We start from the raw sequence: 25758 nt of genomic DNA on the forward strand, positions 1-25758 counted from the left end.
TGGACATAATAGAGTATACTGTTTCACCCATGATACCCCCCATGCGTTGCCATTCCTGAGGACTCAGATGTATTCCTTTGTACCCAGTAAATTCACGCCATATCCCACCCTTCAAACCGAAACACAGTCATGCAAACACAACTGCTTCACGGTTGAAACACGAATTGGACAGAGGTACCCAAGCAATCGACTTTTGTACAAAGTCTCCCTCTGGTAAAAGGTCCCACGATTGATCACGATCTCACCTGATAGGAAGCGATGATGTGGTCTAAGATGGGGCTGGCGGGTCCACGCTTAGCCTATTCATATTTGGCTTAAATTGGTACAGGTTATGTTTGGATGAAAAAACATAAGCAGGGAGTGAGTTCCACTCATTGGTCGTACGCAAAATTCAAAATCTTATCCTGCCTGTACAAGATTTTGTTTGACTTCGCCCCCAGATTACCTCCGAGAGAGATTTACCTTCAGAATCCCCTATCCCTTTCAGACCTGAACGATACGGGCGTGAGTTGTAACTTTAAAACATTCTAAAACCGCGCGCAATTCATTTTTACGCACGAAGCTGAAATAACATGATAGTGAGATTCTAAACCAGCCAATAAGAAATCATTTTAGCGGTTAGGTGGTGCAGTAGTCTCGTGCGTGCCGGCAAGATGGCTTCGCTCCAAAACACGAAAATATATTTAATCTGAAAGAAAAAAATCTTTGGTCTGAAAGGGCTATCTCCTTGTGTGTTGTCTAAAACATCATACATTGGAATTATCTTTCGTCAGCTCCCACTCTTACATCAAATCCTTTACAGTGCAAGCTTCTAAGCTCGGGGCGAGAAGGGTTGTTCGTAATGGGGATTAGTAGCCCCATTGCTAGCAATATATGGTCAGATCGACCTCCTCGTGATTCTCTCTGGAAACCATCGTGATGGATTTATTGTTAGATTCGTCATGGTGGGCTAACTGACTTGCTTCATCCTCACCTATAATCTCTCACTGGTGCCCCGCCAGCGTGTACCGATAGTGTAGGCAGGGTTACCATTCCATTATCATCCATTAAAGAAGCTTAAAGGTTGCCTGGAAGAGATCGCTCTTAGCGATAAGGTCGCCCATTGTTTTCTCATTGTGATTATTTCTTGTAATTATTTATATTTATAATAAGTTTACTATTGTAATCTTTTGGAGGAAACAATAAAGAGTATCTATCTATCTATCTTAGTAAAGGGGGGTAAAGAGGTTTCTTCAGGGTCAGTACCGTGCGCGTAATACCCCTGGTATACCAGGCGTTCATAGGCTACGGTAACCATTTACCATCAGGTGGGCCGTATGCTTGTTTGCCACCTCAGTGGTATATAGAAAAATGAAATAAAGACGCAGTTTTATCTCGGTACGCCATCTAAAAGTTGTATACTTAGTTAGATTTGCTACTCCTGAAATTTACGCCTAAAAACTAATGAGCAAAAAGTCGATTTAAAGGATACCGTTTAGAGAGCGCTTCTGTGACAATTCCTTGGTTAGATTTTCATGTACTATCTATGTATTTATTATTAAAAAACGGACATTTTTTTAGCAGAAAAACTTGTGACACTGCAGCCTTTCCACGATCTTTTGCGCTGGCCCTTTTTAAAGTTCGCAGGTAATTTTTATCGGTGTTAGGAATTTTAAGATGTTTTTTGTAGCGATGTTTTTTCTAGAGTGCGTTTTCCAAAGGAGATATATCGTTTATGTATGTATATATATATGTATATATATATATATATATATATATATATTTACCAGAGGGAGACTTTGTACAAAAGTCGTTTGCTTGGCCACCTCTGTCGCATTCGTGTTTCTACCGTGAAGCAGTTGTGTTTGCATGGCTGTGTTTCGGTTTGAAGGGTGGGATATGGCAGTGAATTTACTGGGTACAGAGGAATAACACCTGAGTCCACAGGAATGGCAACGCGTGGGGGGTATCATGGGCGAAATAGTATATTTTTTTATATGTCCATGGTACCGCTAATGTCTATAGGCGACGGTTACCACTTTCCATCAAGTAAAAAAAAGTGCTGCGTCGTTTCTTCCTCACTGTTATAACTTCTTTGAATTAAAACAGAATTTAGAAACTACATTTGTTTTAAGTTTTAAAGTATGAAGATTTTAAAACAAAAATAACTCGACCTGTCTTGTTTGCGGTTTTTAAAATACTTGATGAATTCTTTTTGTAAACGTTTGCTCAGATAAGATTTACGCCCGCTTTGCCTTTTGGCGGCGACAGAACTATTTCAGCTAAAGTTACTCCACGAATTATTAAAATACCAGCTTATTTAAACTCCTTTCTTTATTTTACTGAAATATTTTATTTATTTCTGTTATTGTGTACACAATTTCACTTTAAAATAATTACGTATTAGAAAGAAATATATTTCTTTTCCCTGCCTCCATGCTTCTGTAATGTACACGGCCGTATCCCCACCCTTCAAATCGAAACACAGCTGTGCAACTTTTTCATAGAAGGAATACGGTTGTTTTTTAATTGGTGATAGATAGATAGATAGATAGATACTCTTTATTGTTTCCTCCAAAAGATTACAATAGTAAACTTATTACAAATACGAACAATTACAAGAAATGATCACAGTGAGAAAACAATGGGCTACCTTATCGCTAAGAGCGATCTCTTTCAAGCAACCAATATATAAACAATTACAAGAAATAATCACAATGAGAAAACAATGGGCGATGATAAGGAAAACAATGCCCGCCTGCGCTAGCGGTATACGCTGGCACCAGGGAAGCATGATAGGTGAGGATGAAAAGACAGGTCACTTAACCCATCGTAATGAATACGTAAAGCAATTGTGTTTGCATGGCTGTGTTTCGGTTTGAAGGTAGAGATATGGCGTGAATTTCCTCGGTATGGAGGAATAACACCTGAGTCCTCAGGAATGGCAAGGCATGGGGGGTATCATGGGCGAAACAGTATACTCTGTTATGTCCATGGTACTGCTCATGTCTATAGACGACGGTTACCACTTTCCATCAGGTGGGCCGTCAGCTTGTTTGCCATTCAAAGTGTATAAAAAAAAAAAAACGCTGGCGAGGTACCAGGGACTCATGATAGGTGAGGATTAAAAGACAGGTCAGTTAGTCAATCGTGATGAATAGGTGTGGAATTTAGCACGATGATTTCCAAGGGAAACCACGTGGAGGTCGACCTGATAGGGTACATTGCTAGCAATGGGACTGGTACTCCGCATTAGTAACAATCTCTTCCCACCAAGGAATACAGGTAGAAAGGTACAATGTTGGGCAATATAGAACCCTAGATTGGGTAAATGCCTCCTCGCCCATTTATCTCTTCCTTTGATCTTATCTTCCCATCGTGGCAGTGGTCTCCCATTGTCTCTTTTCCCTTGCGGGCCTCTCTCTTATTTATGCAATTACTTATTTACATAGTTAAACTTTTTGAAAAAAGCAACAGCCGAGTTTCTTGCCCGTTCTTTTTAGCTGAAATTACGTTGCAAATGGGCGGCAATCTATACTTATAATAAATCTGTAGAGAGGTCAATTCTGTACATGAAATATAATTCCAAAATAAATATCAGGTGGTGATTAGTGATCGATACTGATGCCAAAAATGCAATCAGTAAAATTTTTGTCTGTCTGTCTGTACGTTCGTTATAGAAACAAAAACTAATCGATGGATTTTAACGAAACTTGGTAAAATTATTCTTCATACTCCCGGGCAGGTTATAGTATACTTTTCATCACGCTACGATCAATAGGAGCAGAGCAGTGAAGGGAAATGTTGGGAAAACGGGAGGAGTTATTCCATTTTTAAGCTTCCGTCGCGTGTGCAGCCTTAATGGTCACTTTTTAAAATGTAAAAATTTATGACTATTTAAAAAACTTCAATCTAAATTTACTTGGATAAAAATATTGTTTTCTTTCTTTCTTTCGAACTAATAAATCGATTTTGGTAGAACTTCTACAGGATCAATCTGTAAGTATGTCTTTTCAGATAAAAAGGAATCTTCCAAATCGGTTCACAACTGACGGAATTATGAGGTCACAAACACAATTAAAAAATACGACCGAATTGAGAAACCCTTCTAATGAAAGTCGGTTGAAAAGTTCATTTACCTCCCCAACACACACACACACACACACACACACATAAATAAACACATTTAAAAAAAGAAGGAACACGATAAACGAATAAAAAAATCTCCATTCAATAAATATAGGTCACTAAAATATAATCATACGTATAGGTATATGCTCAAACTCATTACTCTCTTAGTTTGAAGTCGGTCTCGGAAACCGGGCAATTTCCCCGGCCGCTGGAATCAAAGTGAAATTCACTTAGCCGCTTCATCAAAGGCGCCGCCGTTTAGTGCTGCCATCTAGTGATATATCGATGTTGTTGAACTAGTAAATTTAATTTAATTCATTTTATATACATTATGGTATTATTGCCTCGATTATAGATAGATAGATAAGACAGGTACTGCTCATGTCTATAGGCGACGGTTACCACTTTCCATCAGATGGGCCGTCAGCTCGTTTGCCATTCTAAGTTGCATAAAAAAAAAGATACTCTTTATTGTTTCCTCCATAAGATTACAATTGTTTGTGATTATCTGGCAACCCCACACCCTGCTGTGGCGTGAAAAAAAATCTTCTTTTACTTTACATGTATTTTTAAAAGTTTTTCCCAATTTAATCATTTCTATTTTATATTTTACCAGAGGGAGACTTTGTACAAAAGTCGATTGCTTGGGTACCTCTGTCCCATTCGTCTTTCAACCGTGAAGTAGTTGTGTTTGCATGGCTATGTTTCGGTTTGAAGGGTGGGATATGGCGTGAATTTACTGGGTACAGAGGAATAACACCTGAGTCCTCAGGAGTGGCAACGCATGAGGGGTATCATGGGCGAAACAATATACTCTGTTATGTCCATCGTACTGCTCATGTCTATAGGCGACGGTTACCACTTTCCATTACGAGGGCCGTCAGCTTGTTTGCCATTTTAAATTGTATAAAAAAATATTTATAATATTTATATCTCGTACTGGATATCAGATGTTTCAAAAACAGTACCTATGTGACTGCTTTTTTATTAAATAAAGAAATACATAAGTAGACAGATAGATAGATAGATACTCTTTATTGTTTCCTCCAAAAGATTACAATAGTAAACTTATTATAGATACAAACAATTACAAGAAATGATCACAGTGAGAAAACAATGGGCGGCCTTATCGCTAAGAGCGATCTCTTCCAGGCAACCTTTGGATGGAGAGGAGTAATTATAAACAATTTGAATGGAGGCAATCTGTTCGTTTTTTAAATACATATAGCGATATGCATATGTATAATAATGTGAATTTAAAAATGTACATTTCAAGTTATTTATACATACTTATTTAAATAAATATGTATATGTACATATTATATGTATATGTACACAAACACAATATAGGAATTCAGTTGTAGGTTGAATATGGAATGGTAACCCCGCCTGGGCTATCGGTATACGCTGGCGAGGTACCTGGGTAGCATGATAATCGAGGATAAACGCAGGTCAGTTTTTTTTAATGGATGACAATGGAATGGTACCCCGCCTGTGCTAACGGTATACGCTGGCGGGGCTTCAGTGAAGGATGATAAGCGAGAAAAGGCAGGTCAGTTAGTCAATCGTGATGAATTTACCTGGAATTTAGCACGATAATTTCCAAGGGGGACCACGTGGAGGTCGACCTGACAGGGTATATTACTAGCAATGCGACTAATATCCTACATTGCTAACAATCCCTCCCCCTCCCCCCAACGTAAGTCAGTTAGCCCATCATGACGAATTAAAAAATAAAACGACATGGTTTTCCAGTTGGAACGGCATGGAAGTCAACATTATATTGAATTTTTGAAATGTTCAAGTGGGGCATGGTACAAAAAAGGTTGGGAAACTGGTCTAAACCGTCTTTAAAAAAAACCGTTCATGCTTACTTTTTTACTTTATCCAAACAGTAAGTACTTTATATTATTCTCAATTTCGTGTACAATATAGTATATGTCATATATGTGTATGTATATTTGTTATTTATATATATATATATATATATATATATATATATATATATATATATATATATATATATATATTTATTCGTTTACATATGTAATTTTAGTATGTATGTATATCAATAATTACTAGTACCACATTCGTGTATTCTGACACTTCCCTATGGTTGACTGGGAGACAATGCTTTTAGCATTAAGTCCGCCATGTACACATATATGTACTAATGAATAAATAAATAAATATCACATTCAAGAGGTAGATTAAGTGAATAGGCGTTTCAGAATCGACTCTGTGTTCAGGAAAATTAAAAAATCAAGCCAAGTAAAGTTATTGATTTGAGTCGAGCGCTAAGATCACAGCGACCGCTACAAAGCCAATCGGGGAAAACTTTAATATCTCATTATTTTTTGTGAGCGTTTTTCCAAAAGGGAGAGTTTCTAAATTCGTATCTTTTTTTTGTAATTTTTACGCGATTACGTCGACAATTCTGTGTTGATTTTATAGTACATTACTGCAGCGGCCAGCAACTGAGGCATTGATGGACGATCGTGCATACTTGAGTCCATCAATGCCTAGTTGTGGCCAAGGCTTGTATAGTACTTTTTCTAAAACAATGCGCGGAAATCAAAAACACAATTTTAGTTTTTAAGTTCAATGACGAATAACGTACAATAATATTTTTTTACGCGCCATAATGTTTCTTGCTTTTTTTTTTCAATAAACAGCTTTCTATTTGCAAGCCAGTTTGAAATTTAAATAAAACCCTTTATTAGTTTCCTCCTTGGTAGCCATGATTTGAAGTAAAAGGTCATTCCATTTTTAAATTACAGGACAGATATGAGTTTACATAGTAATTTATCTGGTCGCAAAACACGACAGATATGGATTTTCATACAACTTTTTCCAGCCGCTGCCCGCATGTATCTGGCCAGTACGGCAATTTTGATTTATCTCGAAGAAGATTGTCAAAATAATGCTCACATTTCCAAGCATGTTTGAGAAAATAATATTTAGTGATATTTTTGACTAGCCTATGTTTTTTTTTATACCACGAAGGTACACAGCTTGTATGATGGTAAACGGTCACTGTAGCCTATGGACGCCTACAATACTTTTTTAATGGGTGATAATGGAATGGTAACCCCGCTTGCACTATCGGTATACGCTGACGGGGCACCAGTGAGGGATGATAGGTGACTATGATAGGTGATAGAATCCATTAGAATACCATAAACCACGATAGTTTCCAGATGGAACCGCGTGGAGGTCGACCCGATAGGGTGTATTGATAATAACGGGGAAAGTAGACTCCGATAGTTACAATCATTTCCCCCCGCCTGCACTTACGTTACGTGCGCGTTGCTGACCCTGAAAGGTAGGATATGGCGTAAATTTACTAGGTACAGAGGAATAACACCTGAGTCCTCAGGAACGGCAACGCATGGGGGTATCATGGGCGAAACAGTATACTCTGTTATGTCCATGGTACTGCTGCTCATGTCTATAGGAGACGGTTACCACTTTACATCTGGTGGGCCGTTAGCTTGTTTGCTATTCTAAGTAGTATAAAAAAAACCCTGAGGAAACAATATACCCTTTTTGAAGATAGGGAAAACCTCAGCAGAGTGTTTATGTATATTGCTCACAGACCCTAAAATAAAAAGTAAAAAAAATACAAAAATATCGATATCAGAACTGCACATCACTAGGAGCCCAGAGTTCAAATGGCGTTGCAAAATCATATTGTGCATCGGGTATTACGCGACGTTTGACGCGTGCTACAGACACTAACCCAATTTGAGATCAAGAAGTACTGTTTAGGTACTATTAGATTAATCTTTAGCTTCATGTTGTCCTAGTACATTATGTATAATGAGGTTCCTTTTTTTTAATAGAAACCTGGTTCACTAGTGGGATGGAAAGGATAGAATTGTCAGTAATGGGCTGGTAGTCAACATTGCTAGCAATAAACCCTACCAGATCGACCTCCACGCGGTTTCTACCGTGGTTGCTGAATAAGAGCAACTTGACTTGCTTTATCCTTATGTATCATTCATTACTGGTTACCTTATATATATTGATAGCGCAAACGGGATTATGGGGGAAAAGGGATTGTTAGTAATGGGGACTAGCGACCCCATTGCCCTACCAGGTTGACCTACACGCGATTCCCCTGAAAACTTTTTTGAATAATTGTTTATGAATTCGTTACTATGGGCCAACTGACTTGCTTTCATCTTGACTTATCATGTCTCCCTGGTACCCTGCCAGTGTATACCGATATCGCAAGCGGTACCACATTATCCCACAGGCGGGATAATTATTTAATTTTCACATATTAAAAAAAGTTACGTGGAAGAAAAAAAAGCGTAGAATCTAAGAAAGTTGAAATCTTGGATCGTTTTTTTTTATTATATATTACTTAGTAATGGCAAACAAGCTGACGGCCCACCTGATGATGTTAAGTGGTAACCATCGCCTATAGACATTAGCAGTACCATGGACATAACAGAGTATACTGTTTCGCCCATGATACCCCCCATGCGTTGCCATTCCTGAAGACTCAGGTGTTATTCCTCTGTACCCAGTAAATTCACGCCATATCTCACCCTTCAAACCGAAACACAGCCATGCAAACACAACTACTTCACGGTTGAAACACGAATGGGACAGAGGTATTCAAGCAATCGACTTTTGTACAAAGTCTCCCTCTGGTAGAAATATTTATAGACATATAATAGAACGATATCAGATAATTATTTACTAAATTAAAATTGATATAAAAATCTTATGATTGTTCTGATAAACGCTCATTCCATTTTCCTACGCCACTACACGTAAATGAGCTGTCATTTTCACGCGCGCTCGAAGTCGAGTGGCCGCCATGTTTAATTTTCAAATATCGAATTGGCCGTCACATTTCGTTTACTTCTGTCGTGGGATAGATTTTTAATATTTTTTACATAAATTTAGAACTTATTTTTGATTAAAATAAATATTAATAAATTTGTTAAAAATTTTAAAAAAGTTGGATTGGTTGTGATCAATCTTGCCACTTTTACAATAACAAATTGTTATGTTATTAAGAGTCGACCCTACCCTTATACTGATAAAATAAAAAAAAATGAATCTATGGAACCATCTAGAAGTATCAACACTGAAAAACAAATTTCATAGCGTTATGCTATTAAGAAAATGCTATTATAAAAAACCGATAACTGAAAAAATTCAAGAAATTCTATCAAGACCTCACTCACATCACAAACATGTATGTAAAATTAGCGGTTTCAATGAACTGTTTGCATAGATTTACATACAAACTTTGTTTATAGAAGTGATCTGGGTCTTGTCAATTCCTACCTATTAACCAATTAAAAACAAACATAAGTTTATTGAAATATGGCAACGTCACTATTTCCTACAATTATTGAAAAAATAAAAAATTTTTGACAGCTTATTTCAAAATATCTCTATAAAATTCCAGACAAATTATCTTTTTGAAGACTAGGCAGCATGGTCTCCGACCTTAGCCTGTTCCAAACGGAACAAACGTACTAAAAAAAAAAAAAAAAATCAAAATATCTCTGTTAGCGAACTAAAATATTAGTCATACAATTAATTCATTCAATGCACTCTTATTAAACTATCATTAAAAATTTAGTTTTAATGGCAAAAATGTAATTAAAAATTCCGAAGTAAAATATGGAATTGGTGTTAAGTATTTAGTGGTACATTTATATGTAACATATTTTGTGATTTAACGTTTTAGTTAGAATTTACGTTAAGATTACGCATTTTTTTATGCAACTTAGAATGGCAAGCAAGCTGACGGCCCACCTGATGGAAAGTGGTAATCGTCGCCTATACACATGAGCAGTTTCGCCCATGATACTTCCTATGCGTTGCCATTCCTGTAGACTCGGGTGTTATTCCTCTGTACCCTGTAAATTCACTGCCATATCCCACCTTTTAAACCGAAACACAGCCATGCAAACACAATGCTTCACGGTAGAAACACATTAGTTGTTGACGATCTTCCTGCCGAGGCTTTTTCTAAAGACTACAGCATGGGGTTCTTCAAAAAAGAATGTATTAAGGTTTTTTAAAGGTCAGCAACGCGCACTTGATAGACCTGGCGTCCATTGGCTACGATAACCCTATATACCATCAGACGAGCCGTATTCGATTGCTTGGGTACCTCTGTCCCATTCGTGTTTCAACCGTGAAGCAGTTGTATTTGCATGGCTGCGTTTCGGTTTAAAGGGTGGGATATGGCGTGAATTTACTGGGTACAGAGGAATAACACCCGAGTCCTCAGGAATGGCAACGCATAGGAGGTATCATGGGCGAAACAGTATACCCTGTTATGTGCACGGTACTGCTCATGTCTATAGGCGACGGTTACCACTTTCCATCAGGTGGGCCGTCAGCTTGTTTGCCATTCTAAGTTGTATAAAAAAATATATATATACATACAAAATATCAACTTTGCCGCGTCAAAAGTGACTGTTTTTGTCTATTTTAATCTAAGAAAGACTTCTTTTTTTATCTAAATAAAATTTTTCGATATTGAAAAGACATATACAATATTTAAAGTACCAGGCGGACAGAAACGCGCGAAATTGTTATCTGTTCACGGTCCGTTGAGCATGCGGGCGCTGGGGATGGTACGGGGAAATTATAAAATGACCGCCAACGCGACTCGCCACTTTGTGCTGTGTATACCAGGCATGTTATTAATTTTGTACACACGTATAAATAAAATATTATATATTTATTGTTTTATTGACGTGCATTCTACGCTGGTGAGATTTCCGTTAGGGATACGAGTATCATTTTCATCTTCCTACCCTTATCCCAATCATTTAGGGTCGGCGTAATATGATTTTATCCATATTACAAAAGGATTTGGCTTTTAGTTTTACGACCGGCCACCTGCCTGACGTCAACCCTCTTTGAGAATGAATTTGTTGGTGGTGTCCGCCACCTATGGTAAGCTGACGGTCCACCTGATGGAAAGTGATAACCGTCGCCTATAGACATGAGCAGTACTATGGACATAACAGAGTATACTGTTTCGCCCATGATACCCCCCATGCGTTGCCATTCCTGAGGACTAGGATGTTATTCCTCTGTACCCTGTAAATTCACGCCATATCCCACCCTTCAAACCGAAACACAGCCATGCAAACACAACTGCTTCACGGTAGAAACACGAATGGGACAGAGGTACTCAAGCAATCGACTTTTGTACGAGTACAAAGTCTCCCTCTGATAGATATATATCTGGTATATAGATTATCATAATTTTAGCCATTATCCGTTCACTGCTGGCTATATGGCTATCTATCGTGAACCAGGCTGCCATAAAGAACGGTCCTGAGCCACCTGCATCCATTGCAATGCATTTAAGGTCATCACTACATCTAGTGGAAGGTCATCCTACACTGCGTTTGCTTGTACAGGATCGCCACTTAAGAATCTTTTTTCTCCAACAGTTGCTTGTTCTTCGAGCTATGTGACCATATAAATAAATAATTAAATATAATTGTTCCATATCCCCAGTACCGATTATACCGGAGTTCCTCTACGATATCCGTCACCCCGACGCGCCGCTGTCCGTCTCGCTGGAGGACATCACGACGACACCGCCCCCACCGACGCCATACTGCCCCTGCCTGCAAGTTAACACTACGCTGTCAGTCGAAAACGTCACCCAGGGTGAGTCTTTTATATCATATATATATATATATATATATATATATATATATATATATATATATATATATATATATATATATAATAACTTTAGAAAAAATAAAGAAAGTTTTAAAAAAGAGAACCCTGTAAAATGTAGAATTAGTCTAGATTTTTACTCGTAAATGTATGATAATAAATATACATCAATCTGTATGTATAGTTTCAGATAAAAAAAACTGACTGTTTTATGCGGTAATAAACATAAAATAAATATGTCCAAATTGAAAAGACTTTTTTTGAAGTCACTTGACAAAATAAAATATTTATAAAGTTATAAAAATAATTATAATATGTCTCTGTTCAAATTATCAATATCGATAGATATCATAAAAGACCTAACTGCCTTATTGTGCAAAATTTCTAAAATGAATGAACTAGTTGCATAGATTATAACGAACTTTTTTTTTTTAATCGAAGTGACGCATTCCTGGTTGGAATAAAAGGAATGTGGTAAAATGGAGACTTTGTATTGAAATTAAATACCGTTTGCAGTGAACATAACCGCTGAGAAGGAGTATCGACATAAGGAGTTGATACAAGAGACTGTGGCTGTGGGCGTGATGTTCGCGAGCAAGGCGATCGTGCAGCTGCTCGCGAACCCCTTCGTCGGACCGCTCACTCACAAGTATGTTCATATCTCTTACTATGTTCTGTGATCCTGGTACATCACTAACTTCTAATTTGCTTATTGCTTGCTCAGGTCCTCGGATTCGATTCTCTGTCGGGGCAATTTTGGAATATAATACTGAATTGGCTTGGATCCTTGATCTTGGATCCAGAAGATCATTACCTAACTGCTCACGAAATAGGGTATTCTATCAAATTTTTTTATCGAAAATTAAGTTCACGACAGTTCAAATCGGCCGTTATCCACTACTAAATTTACCCAAGACCTTACCCATTGAAGAGGGTTTGCCAGTAGTTGCCACGCTTGGCAGGCAGGTAGGCAACTGCAGCTAGGTTTTAATCATATTTTAAGGAAAACGCTGCTGCCCATCCTTCTACCAGTAAGCTCCCTTAGTCGTACCCGGACCATACTGCAACGCCCGCCCCGACTTTGCATGGGTGTGTTAATAAAGAAAATGAGAGCAAATCTGACCTTCTTGGACCAGGGGGAAGGGATTGTTAGTAATGGGGTCAAAAAGCCCCATTACTAGCAATACACCCGGCAGGTATCAGGTATCTCCACGTGGTTCCCCCTGGAAACCATCATGGCTTCTAATTGAATTCGTCAGGATGGTTTTTTTTTTTTTTTTTTTCTGAATGTGTTTGCTGTTGGCCGTGTGTGGCCTTTACAGCTTCACCGGACGCGAATGCAGGGGCGAGTGCTGATGGCACTCCAAGCCCGCGAGAGGGGAGCGACAGAGGTGTCGACTCTTTCTTATGGACTGCGGTGTGTGTGTGCGCCTAAGGGCGCCAGAGTGGCTCGGCCTCGGCTTAGGCCACCGCACTTCGACCCCCGTCGAGGGACGGCGAAGGGTCGGTACGTCTGGGTGGGTGAGATTGCGACGCGGTTGTTATGCGCTCGGGCGCAAACCTGATCGCGCGCGGACCGTGTGTCGCGAGGGTTCTTCGCCCCCGCCGGCGGGGGCGGTGTGTGCGATGTGTGGGTGTGTTTGTAGGGGCTCTTGTCGAGGGTTCCGCGGTAGGTAGGGAGGGAGACGCGTTTGCCGTCGTAGTTGGATCATCGGGGTCCAAGAGTGCGTGCCTCGGGCGACGACGTTTTGGAGCGACGTTCTCTATGGGGGGTTTGTATTTGACCGCTCTTACTATGAGCGGATTTGAATGGGACTCGGCTGAGGCAAAGTAGCGTCGAGACGCTTGCTTCATAAATTGCCTTATAGTGGGTATTTTGAGGTCGCGGTGTAGATCCACGTTGGGCACGTACCACGGGGCGCCCGTGGCCCGTCGCAGAAATTTATTTTGCACCACCTGAAGGGGGTGAAGTAATGAAGGAAGGGCGTGGGCGAAGACGACACTAGCGTACGTCATCACCGGTCTTATACATGCTTTATAGAGCGTCAGCTTTGCGTTAAGCGACAATTGGCTGCGCTTGTTAATAAAGGGATGGAGGCGTCCCAGTATAAAATTGGCCAGGCCTCGGACGCGCTTAAGATGAGATGCGAAACTCAACTTGGAATCTAGTGTCACGCCTAGGTATTTGGCTTCGTTCGTCCAGGGGACGGGCGTGCCAAACAGCTGAATAGAGGCGGGAAGGGATGGTTTTCTTTTGGCCGTGAAAAGCACGGCGGCGCTTTTATCTGGGTTGACTTCGATGCGCCATTTTCTGAACCAGTAGGCCAGCTCGTCCACCGCCCGTTGAAGCCTGTTGGCTGCACAGGCGGCCGACGTGCTGTCCACATATAGGGCTGTATCATCAGCAAAGAGGGCGATTTGCACTCGGGGCTGACGCGGGATGTCGTTGGTGTACAACGAGAAGAGGGTGGGGGAGAGGACAGCGCCTTGAGGGACGCCGGCTCTAATCGGTCGTGCGCTGGAACGCACTCCATTGACGCGATAGCGATATGACCTATTGGACAAGAAGGCTCGTATGATGTGCACGAGCCTGTCTGGCACTCCCATCTTGTGCAGTTTGAAAATCAAGCCGCTGTGCCAGACTTTGTCAAAGGCCTTTGCTACGTCGAGAAACAGGGCACATGTGACCCCGTTGGATTTCAGGTGTCGGGCGTTGAGGACGTGTTCTACTACACGATGTACTTGATGAACAGCTGAGTGCTTGGCTCTAAAGCCGAACTGCTCATCGATCAGGATGCCTTTGGACTGTAGCCAGTCTTTCAGGCGTGCGAGTATTAGCTTCTCATACAGCTTCCCCAGCGAGCTGAGGAGACTGATGGGGCGAAAACTGGTGGGAAGGGACTTATCTTTCCCAGGTTTGGGAAAGCCTACGACATCGGCTTCTTTCCAAGCATCTGGAAAGATGGCATTGGTAATTGCCGCATTGAAGATCGCTACTAGAAGTAGCAGAATGGTTTCTGGCAGACTCTTAAGGAGTCTGTTAGAGATACCGTCGGCACCGGGTGCCTTTCGGTTGGGGGTTCCTTTGATGAGTGTTCGCACCTCATCCAGTGTAACGGGGGGAGTGACTCTACTGGAGGGATCGACAGGATTCGCTCCACCTCGGATTCTACCTTCTCTAGATGATCATCGGGCACCGGAAGGGTACTCGGCATGCATTGGGCCTCTAGGCTGTCTGCTAGGCATTCAGCCTTTTCTTCATCAAATAAGGCCGGACTGTTGTTTGTTCGGACTAAGGGCGGAAGGTCGGAGTAACACTGGTCTGTTTTGAGGGTTTTGGCTACTCGCCAGTACGCGGTATGGCAGGGGGTGAGTTCTTTGGTGAACTTATCCCATCTGTCTCGCCGAAGTTCCGCTATGCGACTCTTTACTTCGCGCTGTAAATCTCGCAGGCGGGTTCGGTTCTCTTCTGAGGGATAGCGGTCATACGCTCGTGTGGCTGCATTCTTAGTGCGCAGCAGAGCCCTTACATCATCAGGCAGGTTCCATCTACGGTCGCCCGTATCCGGAACCTCCCTGGAGCAGTCCTTGACTGCCGACTGCAGGTGCTCTGTTAGCGCGTCAATGGCTGTAGTCGTCTCCTCGATAGATTCGACTTCGTCCGGGATGCGGTCCAGTACCGGAGAGTTAGTCGACTCGAGGACTTTCTCGAGCCGGCTCCAGTCCGTGACCGTTTTAAATTGAGGCGCCCCGTCTGCAGGTGGGCCTAGCGAGAATGTGACGGGGCGGTGGTCGGAGATGAGTTCGGCATGGACCTCCATAGAACTCAGCCTTAAGGCTACGTTCTTTAGTAGGGCCATGTCGAGGATGGAGGGCTGATGAGCAGTGTTTGCCGGATAGTGCGTGAAGTGCACTGGGGGAAGGATGTCGAAACCCATGGAGAGCGAAAGGCGTTCCAGGGTGAGACCGTTTGGGTTCGGATAAGCACAGCTCCAAAGGCTGTGCTTGCAATTTAGATCTCCGGCAATAATTACCGAATCCCCCAGGTCCATGAGAGCTTGGAGGTCGGCCCGGAGTAGCTTTTTGGAGGGAGAGAGATATGCCGATGCTATATAGATCGGTCGGTGGTCTGTCATCGCGAGGAGGCATATCGAGGCTTCCATGTTTACGAGCGGAGGCGTGTCGATCGGAATGCACTGAAGGGACCTTCGGTAATAAATTAACGTACCGCCGCCGCGACTGATGCGGTCATTGCGTACGATATTGTAGTTTGCGATTCTTGGACCGCGTGTTGAAGGCTTGAGGAAGGTCTCCTGTAGTAGGAGAACGTCCACCTGATGGACGGTGAGAAACTCACGGACTTCGTCTCTTTGCCCTTGTAGTCCGTTAGCGTTGAAAAACGCTAACTTAACGGACCGAGGTTTGCATCTTTTCGCCCTTAGATCCATAATTAATTGTTAAAATTGAGGATGGCGACTAGTACGCCGATGTGCTCGCAGACGGCTGCGAGTCTTTCTTGTGGGTCGTTGACTGACCTTAATTTGGAGGCCAGGGCCGTAATCTCGCCAGCGTCGATGGAGCTGGCGAGTTTCGCTACCAGTGCGAAGTCGGCTGCGAAGCTTGAGCCTATGTTCGTTCCAGTTTGCGGGGCGGGGCGCGGAGGAGCGGGCGATGCCACAATCTTGGCAAGCGTGGGAGCGGTTGCAGATGGCATGGTGGGTGAGGGGGTCGCCTTGACGACCGGAGGTCGCACCCAAGCATTTTTTGGCGGGGGAGGTGGTGCAGCTGAGGGCTGCGGGATAGTAGGGGGCGCGGGGCGTGCTGCGCGGGGTGCCTGAGCCTTTGTGGCTTTTGCGGAGGCCTTGTTTTGGCCGGGACGGGGAGCGCGGGGACATCCGCGGTAGTTAGCTGTGTGGCCCTGTGTGCCACAGAGTACACAGCTAGGTGGGGTCGGGGTGCCACTCACGCGAGTGCATTGCTTGGTGCCGTGGTCTCCCAGGCACTTGACGCAACGTTCGCGCGCGTAGCAGTTTCGGGCGGAGTGCCCATAATTTTGGCAGCGGTGGCACTGCCCGGGGTAGGTCCGCTTATTTGGCGGTTCTACTGATAGGCCTGAGATCAGGCAGACACTTCGGATGTTGAAGATAGATTTCCCCTCTGGGGAGAGATCTAGTACCACTAGTACCATGTCTAGTGGCGTTTTGGCCCTGCTGCGGTACATCCTGTGTACCTCGTGGACGGGGTAGTTTTGTGAGCGGATATCTGCGAGGATGTCCTGGCAGTCCAGCTCCTTAGGGACGCCGCGTATTACTACGCGCAGTCGTTTCTCCTCCTCGAGGGCATAAGTGTGGTAACCCACACTGTTTGTCCTGAGGAAGGAAGTTAACTGGCGATGATCCGCCGATGTGGGAACCACTACTCTGATTCCTAGTGAGGTTACCCTTGCATGGGTAAAGGATATGCGCTTTTCCTTCAGCGCAGCTGACACCCTGTTCCAGGCTGTCTTGTCCTGGATGATTATAGGAGGAGGAGGCCTCACTTTCCCCGCGTGATCGCGGTCGGTTTTATCGGCGTTAGCCGGAACGGGTGCGCCATCGTTGGCACGTTGGGTTTTAGGCGGGGGAAGATCGCGCGCCCGCTTCGCGCGTTTGGTGCGCTTGGCACCCACAATTTGAAATTCCTCTTCCGAGGAGGAGGCAGTGTCGGAGGAGTCGCCTGTTTCGGCGACGACGTTGGGAGCGTCTAGCTCCATTTCCGTTTCAGAGGAGGGGCGGTTGGGAGCAACCTCCTGAGGGGACATCGGCTCCGGGGTACTCACTAGGTGGTCCCCGGGGGAAGGTGGGTTTGAGGACAGCTCGTCGTTGGCCTCCTGAAGGGAGGCCGCCGGCGAGGCAGGGGCGTCGTCATGTATCACATGTGCGCCCCTGCGCTCATCGAAAAATGCCTTTAAGAGGCCAGGACATTTGGCCTTTAAAAAGGCCACGAATTGTGGAATGTCATCCTGGGACAGCGACATGTTGTCCCAGGAAACACTCCTCTTATAAATTAGCAATGCACCCGACTCTTAAGTCGGGTGCCAATACCTAAAAATAATTTAAATTTATAATACGGACAATGCGCTACTATAAAAGTGGACACAAAAAATAAGCCGCTACAAGCCGCGTATATAAGGGCCTGTTGGGACCTGTCCAGGTATGAGTCGCCCTTTATACAAGGATTAGTCACCGGCCGGGCGACGGTTACCCGGCCGCTTTGTGTACAGTTAACCGCCCCGCCGAGTACGGCGGGGGGGTGTGTGCCTATTGTTAATGTAACAATGGAATGTAGTCACCGGAGTGACTTGTGTACCTGTTGCCGATACTTGGCCGGGGTGTCGAAGGCGGCGCGGGTCGCCGGGGAGGAAAGTGCTGGTCTCTGGCACCGGCTCCGGAGCTGGTGCGCTGCGCTTATGGCGCAGTACACCACCCTAACACTTGTTAGTCCGATGCACTAGAGTTCACAACACTACACAATTGTCACTTGTAACTGTTCACATGCACTCACTGCACTCGCGACGCGACGAGGTGGCAGCGCGTGCCGTGTACGCGAACGGACGGCCGTTAAAAAGCGCGCGAAACTAAGGCGACGAACGAGAACCTCGTGCCCAAGTTGTTCTCTACTTTTCTTCGTGTCCGACGTGTTTGCGTATCCGCTGACTCCGTGCAACAAGGCAGCGCTACACAACGGAGTATTGATGCCAGTAGTGACGCGTGCGTCACCAAAGGCTATCGAATGAGCAATGAACCAAAAATCACCTCGTCAGGATGGGCTAACTGACCTGCTTTTATCCTCACCAGTCATCTATCACTGATGCCCCGCCAGTGTATACCGATAGCGCGGACGGGGTTACCATACCATTATCGCCCATTAAAAAAAGACCGTCTTTAACCTCTCAACTGTGTCGCGTCCGCTCAGCGGACATATAGATAAAAATGTCATATATACTGTTTTGTCTAAACTAGCTTCGCGACAAGCTTAAATTATTGTAAACAAACCACCTCTTGTCCCTGACGTCAAGAATGTATCTTATTATTGTTATCTGTGTATTATAACACTAATTGGTTGCCTTGTATTTGTGTAGTCCATGGAGATGGGGCACTGGTGACTTGTAACACAGGTTCTTCGAAACCTACCGCAAGCACCAGTCTCTCACAAAATTGGTCTTCATTTCAAATTGTACCTCATGTTGTTACTTTATTCCACCTTTTGTGAAGAGAAAATAAACCGTTCATTCATTCATTCATTCATTCATTCATTCAATGTACGTAAAATAATGAAATAGGAGACCCACTTAAGTGTCAATCGAAGAGGGACTTTTTTGGTCCATGTTTATAAACAAGTGCTGTATAAAAAAATGTATTTGAACATAAGCCTATTTTTATTTTATCAAGTATATAATATTGTATAAAAAATATATAATTTTACATCCAGCGAGGTCTTAGTTTTTTAATAATTGAAAAATAAAAGGTAATTTATAGGTGACCCCATTTTATTTCTCATAGAACAGTTGCAATGCAATTCAAGTCGAGTGTAGTGTAAGAAATTACATAAGGAATCTAGTTGGAATATAAATTTAAACTGAATTTTGTATAATTCCAATTAGATTTCGGAAAAATCAGGTTTTTTAAACCTATACACTAAAAATACCTAGTCTGTGTAAAGTCCGCTCACGGGACGCTACAGATGTGGAATTTCCACCATTTTGCATGACACAGTTGAGAAGTTTACCAGAGTTTTTTTTTCGATTTTTCAAACATTGTCTTTCATATGAACATTGTTCTGACAATTACAAAAGATTTAGCTAAATAGGTATACATAATCGGCAATTTATTTTTATTGAGGGGAAATGAAATGATAGTTATGGGGTCTAAGAGACCCATTAATAGTTTGACAGCAATATACACTATCAGATTGGCCTCCACACGGACGGTTTCTCCTGGAAACCGTCGTGTTTATTTCTTGTGAAAATTCATCACGATGAGCAAACTGATTTGCTTTCATCCTCACCTATTATGTTATCCTGGTACTCTGCCAACGTATACCGACAGTGCAGGTTACCATTCCATTATCATCCATATTTTTTTTTAGACTTTTCAATGCTTTTTAATTTTGTTACAGAATCGGATACAGCGTCCCAATGTTCTCTGGCTTCATCTTGATGTTCCTGTCCACGCTGAGTAAGTGTATCTCATTTCAACCAGATCATTTCAGTCATAGTCCTAAGAACAAGGAGAGACCAGAGGGAGACTTTGTACAAAAGTCGATTGCTTGGGTACCTCTGTCCCATTCGTGTTTCTACCGTGAAGCAGTTGTGTTTGCATAGCTGTGTTTCGGTTTGAAGGGTGGGATATGGCAGTGAATTTACAGGGTACAGAGGAATAATAAGATCTGAGTCCTCAAGAATGGCTACGCATGGGGGTATCATGGGCGAAACAGTATACTCTGTTATGTCCATGGTTACTGCTCATGTCTATAGGCGACGGTAACCACTTTCGATCAGGTGAGCCGTCAGCTTGTATGCCATTCTAAGTAGTATAAAAAAAAATTACATAGAAGTAATGATAAAATAAAAACTGTAAATCATATGGTTGCCTCCTTTCTTCTTATGCAAAGATAATTAGTGAAAAGAGGACGAAAGATACACCGTCAGTTGCTATTTTTCCCTATTCATAGTAGGCTAGTGTATAGAAAATGTTATACGACCTGCGGTCTATAGGGGCGGGGGGGGGGGAAGGGATTGTTATTAATGGGATTTAATAGTTCCTTTGCTAGCAATATACCCTATCATGTCGACCTCCACGCGGTTCCCCCTGGAAACTATCGTGACTAATTTATCGTTGAATTCGTCACAGTGGGCTAACCGACCTGCTTCATACTCACCTATCATGTGTCCCTGGTACTCCGCCAGTGTATACCGATAGCGCAGGCGGGGTTACCATGCCATTTTCACCCTTTAAAAAACCTGTAACCTCTGCATAATCTTCACTTTTCCGTTTTAGTATTCGCCTTCGGGCGGTCCTACGGCGTGCTGTTCGTGGCTCGAGCTTTACAAGGTATCGGCTCTTCATGCTCTTCGGTGTCCGGCATGGGCATGCTCGCCGAACGCTATCCCGATGACAAGGTGAGAAACTGACCTCTTAAAACTTCATGAGATCTTGGTACTTTATAGGATTTATAAAACTAGCAATCTAACTGGCTTCGCAGGGGGAAAAGGGGTTGTTAGCAATGGAGCTTGACAGCTCCATTGCTAGCAATATTACTCTATTAGGTCGACCTCCACGTGGTTCACCCTGGAAACCATCGTGATAATTTCATGTTGAATTCGTCACGATGGGATAAAAAAAATTTTGTTTGCATGGTTGTGTTTCGGTTTGAAGGATGGGATATGGCAGTGAATTTACAGGGTACAGAGGAATAACACCTGAGTCCTCAGGAATGGCAACGCACGGGGGGTATCATGGACGAAACAGTACACTCTGTTGTGTATATGGTCCTGCTCATGTCTATAGGCGACGGTTACCACTTACTATCAGGTGGGCCGTCAGCTTGTTTGCTATTCTAAGTTGCATAAAGAAAATATTATAAAATGAAGCGGTAATGTCAAACAAGAAATTACATGCTTTTTTGTAGATTTAAATAACAATTATTCTATATAAGATTCTCGAACCAGCTTACATCTTCGTTCCCGTTGCTTTTGAGACTACGGGCGTGTGGGGAGCGGAAGCTAAATCTTTCATAAGAGAGTTGAGTCTGCGCATTGCGGATAGGGGCCATTATCGCCGTTCTGGTTCGTATCGAAATACCGCAAGTGTCATGGGGACCTTTGGGTCGGGTACGGATTATGAATGGGACTGACCATTATTTATATATATATATATATATATATATATATATATATATATATATATATATATATATATATATATATATATATATATATATATATATGTAAGTAAATAAGTTCATAATTAATCAATTAAATTACCCTGTAAATTGACATTCTTAGCATATTGTATGTAAAAACATATGTATTATTTATTTGTCCGCAGGAACGTGGTAACGCCATGGGCATAGCTTTGGGAGGTCTCGCCCTAGGCGTACTAATAGGACCTCCTTTCGGTGGGCTCATGTATGAATTTGTTGGCAAAACTGCGCCTTTTCTCATGTTGTCTGCGCTCGCCTTGGGAGACGGATGTAAGTGGATTAAGGACACCATGTTTTATAGCTGTATTATGGTTTGAAAAATGGGATATGGCAGTGAATTTAATAGGTACGGAAGGATAAAATAGTCCTCAGGAATGGCAACATGTGAGGGGGGGGGGGGGGGGGGGTGGAGGAGGGGGGGGGTTAATGGATGATGTAGAATGGTAAACCCCGCTTGCGCTTCGTATACGCTGGCGGGGTACCAGGAAGACATGATATATGTGAGGATATAAACAGGTGCAGTTGGCTCATAGGGGGTTTTAAATGGAATGGTAACTCCGCTTGCACTATCGTATACGCTGGCGGGGTACCAGGGAGACATGATATATGTGAGGATGTAAACAAGTAGAGTTGGCTCATATAGGTGAATTAGAAAATTAACCACGATGGATTGTCAGGGAGAATCACGTGGAGGTTGATCTAATAGGATATATTGCTAGCAATGGAGTTGTTAGATCCATATTACTAACAATATCTGCTCCCCTCAACACATGAGGATTAACATGGTCGTCACAGTGTATCCTGTGATGTCTAAAGTGCTGTTCGTGTATACAGGTATAGGTGATGGTTGCCATTTCCCATCAGGTAGACCGTTAGCATGTTTTTTTTAAATGGATGATAATGGAATGGTAACCCCACCCGCGCTATCGGTATACACCGGCGGGGCACCAGTGAAGGATGATAGGTGAGGATGAAGCAAGTCAGTTAGCCCATCGTGACGAATTCAACAAGAATTGTTCACGATGATTTCCAGGGGGAACCACGTGGAGGTCGACCTAATAAGGCTAGCAATATTGCTAGCAATGAGGCTGTCAAACTCCATTGCTAACAATCCTTTTACCCCCACCGTCAGCATGTTTGCCATTCAAGTATCGTTAAAAAGACATATCTGTATCTAGGTATGTAGTAGTAAATAGGTTACTTGCTCTGCGCTCATGTTACCCTGGTACATCATCGTACCGTATGTGTTCACCAGTGCTGCAGCTGATGATCCTGCAGCCGGGCGTGGTGCGGCAGGAGACGGAGCCACCCTCGCTTCGCCAGCTCGTCACTGATCCCTACATTCTAGTTGCCGCTGGTAAGTTCATATTAATTTTTATTATAAATCAATTTGAAATATTGAAAATTGCTCAATTGATTTTAAAATTTGACGGAGATTTAATCTGAAATTGGACTTAAAAAGTAAAATTGTGTTTTTGATTTCCGCGCATTGTTTGAGAAAAGAATACAAGCCCTGGCCACAAATAGGCATTAATGGACTTACATATGTGTGCCTCGACTACGCCTCGGCCCACATTTGCACGTTCGTCCATCAATGCCTCAGTTGCTGGCCGCTGCGTTAATCACTCTTTGAAATGAACTGAACGTGTTTTTTTTTTTTACTGACAAAATTTGGTTTTGTGTCTTAATGCACAATAAGTACAAATAGGAGCATAGGTACAATTTTTAATCTATGAAATATAGTTGTTGTATCAGCCGCGTTTGTATTATTTGTGCTGTGCGGTTGCCAACCCGCCTGCCAAGCGTGGCAACTACTGGTAAAACGGGGAAGGCTTATTGTCCAGCAGTGGACAGTTAAAGGTTGAACAAATAATAAAAATCCTTGATCTATGATCGATAGCTGATTTCAACATAACCTTCAAGAAAAGAGCATATTCCCTTTTAAAAGGCCGGCAGCACACCTGCAATGCCGTAGGTGTTGTGAGTGATCATGGGCGGCGGTAGTCACTTACCATCAGGTGAGCCGCATGCTCGATTGCCCCTGTGTTGTAAAAAAAATTTTTTCGTGATTATTCTCTTGCTTTAATAGACATTTTATATTGCTCGCAGGTGCTATAACATTTGCGAATGTGGGAATAGCAATGCTGGAGCCAAGTCTACCTATATGGATGGCGGACACAATGGAAGCTCGACGGTGGCAGCAGGGTGTGGCGTTCTTGCCGGCCAGTATCTGTTATCTCATCGGTAAAGTACCAGGACTTTATGGGAGTGCAGAGTTAGACCAACTTTTTTTTTATGGATGATAATGAAATGGTAGCCTCGCCTGCGCTAACAGTATATGCTGGCGGAGCACCAGTGAGGGATGATGGGTGAGGATGAAAAAGCAAGTCAGTTAGTCCATTGTGTCGAATTCAGCAAGATAAGTTCACGATGGTTTCCAGGGGAAACCTCGAGGAGGTCGACCTAAAAGGGTAGGGTATATTGCTAGCAATGGGGCTGTTAAACTCCATTGCTAACAACCCCTTTCCCCCACAAAGAAGTCTCTATTCGCAAACTCAGACTCTGGAATGAAGTACCTACGATGTACTTCGTATGTAAATTTTCCCTAGAGACTACAGTATGGGATTCTTTAAAAAAGGCTATATTAAGGTTTCTTCAGGGTCGCAAACACGTACGTGACACCCCTAGTGTTGCAGGCGTCCATCGGTTACAGTGGCCGTTTACCATCAGACGAGTTGTATGCTTATTTGTCACTGTCGTATAAAAAAAACGTAAGTCTAACATACCAGGAGAACAGATACTAGGTAGAGGTTTCAAGAGTTAAAACTGTAAATATGAAATTCCAGGTACAAACCTATTCGGACCCCTCGGTCACAAGATGGGCCGGTGGCTGGCTGCTTGCTCTGGTCTGGTCATCATCGGCTTATGTCTCATCTTGGTGCGTTCTCAAAGAAATTTACTACTGTCAACCCTAAATATATTTTATCCATACCTTTTTTTTATACAACTTAAAATGTCAAACAAGCTGACGGCCCACCTGATGGAAAGTGGTAACCGTCGCCTATAGACATGAGCAGTACCATGGACATAACAGAGTATACTGTTTCGCCCATGATACCCCCCATGCGTTGCCATTCTTAAGGACTCAGGTGTATATGTAATTTTAGTATGTATGTATATCAATAATTAGTAGTACCGCATTCGAGTATTCTGACACTTCTTTATGGTTGACTGGGAGACAATGCTTTTAGCATTAAGTCCGCCATGTACACACATATATGTACTAATGAATAAATACTACTGTGTACTATTTACCTGTAAATGCTTTTACATCGCGTCAAGTCCCGACAGTGTATTTAAAATGTGTTAACAATTTAAGTTAACCGACTTGCGAAACAATATCACTGTTAAAAACATAAAGTTTAAACTTAAAGCTTATTTACTGTCCAACCTTGCTAAAAAAGCACAATACTAATGTAAATAGTGACATTTGCTAACGAAACGTAAAGTATCACACACAAGCCCAAGAGGTTTAAGTGGTACTGAAAAATCCAGTTTTTCTAAATGTATTTATGCACGCTAATTAAATTAAATAAAATAAAAATAAATAACACGTTTAAAATTAACTGTATCATAATTATTTTGAATCTGTTTTATAGATTCCAATGGCTCGCAAGTTGGAACACTTAATCATTCCCAACGCTGGACTGGGCTTCGCCATCGGCATGGTGGACTCGTCTATGATGCCCGAGCTTGGATTCCTCGTCGACATCAGACACGCAGCGGTCTACGGATCTGTCTACGCTATAGGAGATACAGCTTTTTGCCTTGGATACGCTGTTGGTAAGATAGATTGATAGATATATAGATTTGAGTCATTTATCCCACACGTAAAGTAACAACTAAATTTATACAAAATTGAAAAAAAAAAATATAAATTCACTCTTGCGCCACCTACCCATTTCTATCTGTTCTGCTTTAACCAAATGTTGTCTGTAA

The 25758-nt window shown here is 42.5% G+C and overlaps 1 protein-coding gene across 1 annotated transcript in view; it reads left to right on the plus strand.

Annotated features, from left to right (window-relative positions):
- The window catches only part of LOC116413560 (synaptic vesicular amine transporter), a 43382-nt gene that overhangs the window by 14226 nt on the left and 3398 nt on the right, over nt 1–25758 (plus strand). Inside the window, exons 3-11 of the mRNA XM_052898428.1 lie at nt 11626–11781; nt 12313–12445; nt 19954–20012; nt 20835–20956; nt 21885–22029; nt 23015–23116; nt 23869–24003; nt 24606–24697; nt 25419–25602. Of these exons, the coding sequence (XP_052754388.1) occupies nt 11626–11781; nt 12313–12445; nt 19954–20012; nt 20835–20956; nt 21885–22029; nt 23015–23116; nt 23869–24003; nt 24606–24697; nt 25419–25602 (1128 nt within the window). The remainder of the gene's footprint in view (nt 1–11625; nt 11782–12312; nt 12446–19953; nt 20013–20834; nt 20957–21884; nt 22030–23014; nt 23117–23868; nt 24004–24605; nt 24698–25418; nt 25603–25758) is intronic.

Source organism: Galleria mellonella, unplaced genomic scaffold (assembly GCF_026898425.1).
Source record: "Galleria mellonella isolate WM207_F2 unplaced genomic scaffold, CSIRO_AGI_GalMel_v1 utg121, whole genome shotgun sequence".
In the NCBI taxonomy this organism is placed as follows: Eukaryota; Metazoa; Arthropoda; class Insecta; order Lepidoptera; family Pyralidae; genus Galleria; species Galleria mellonella.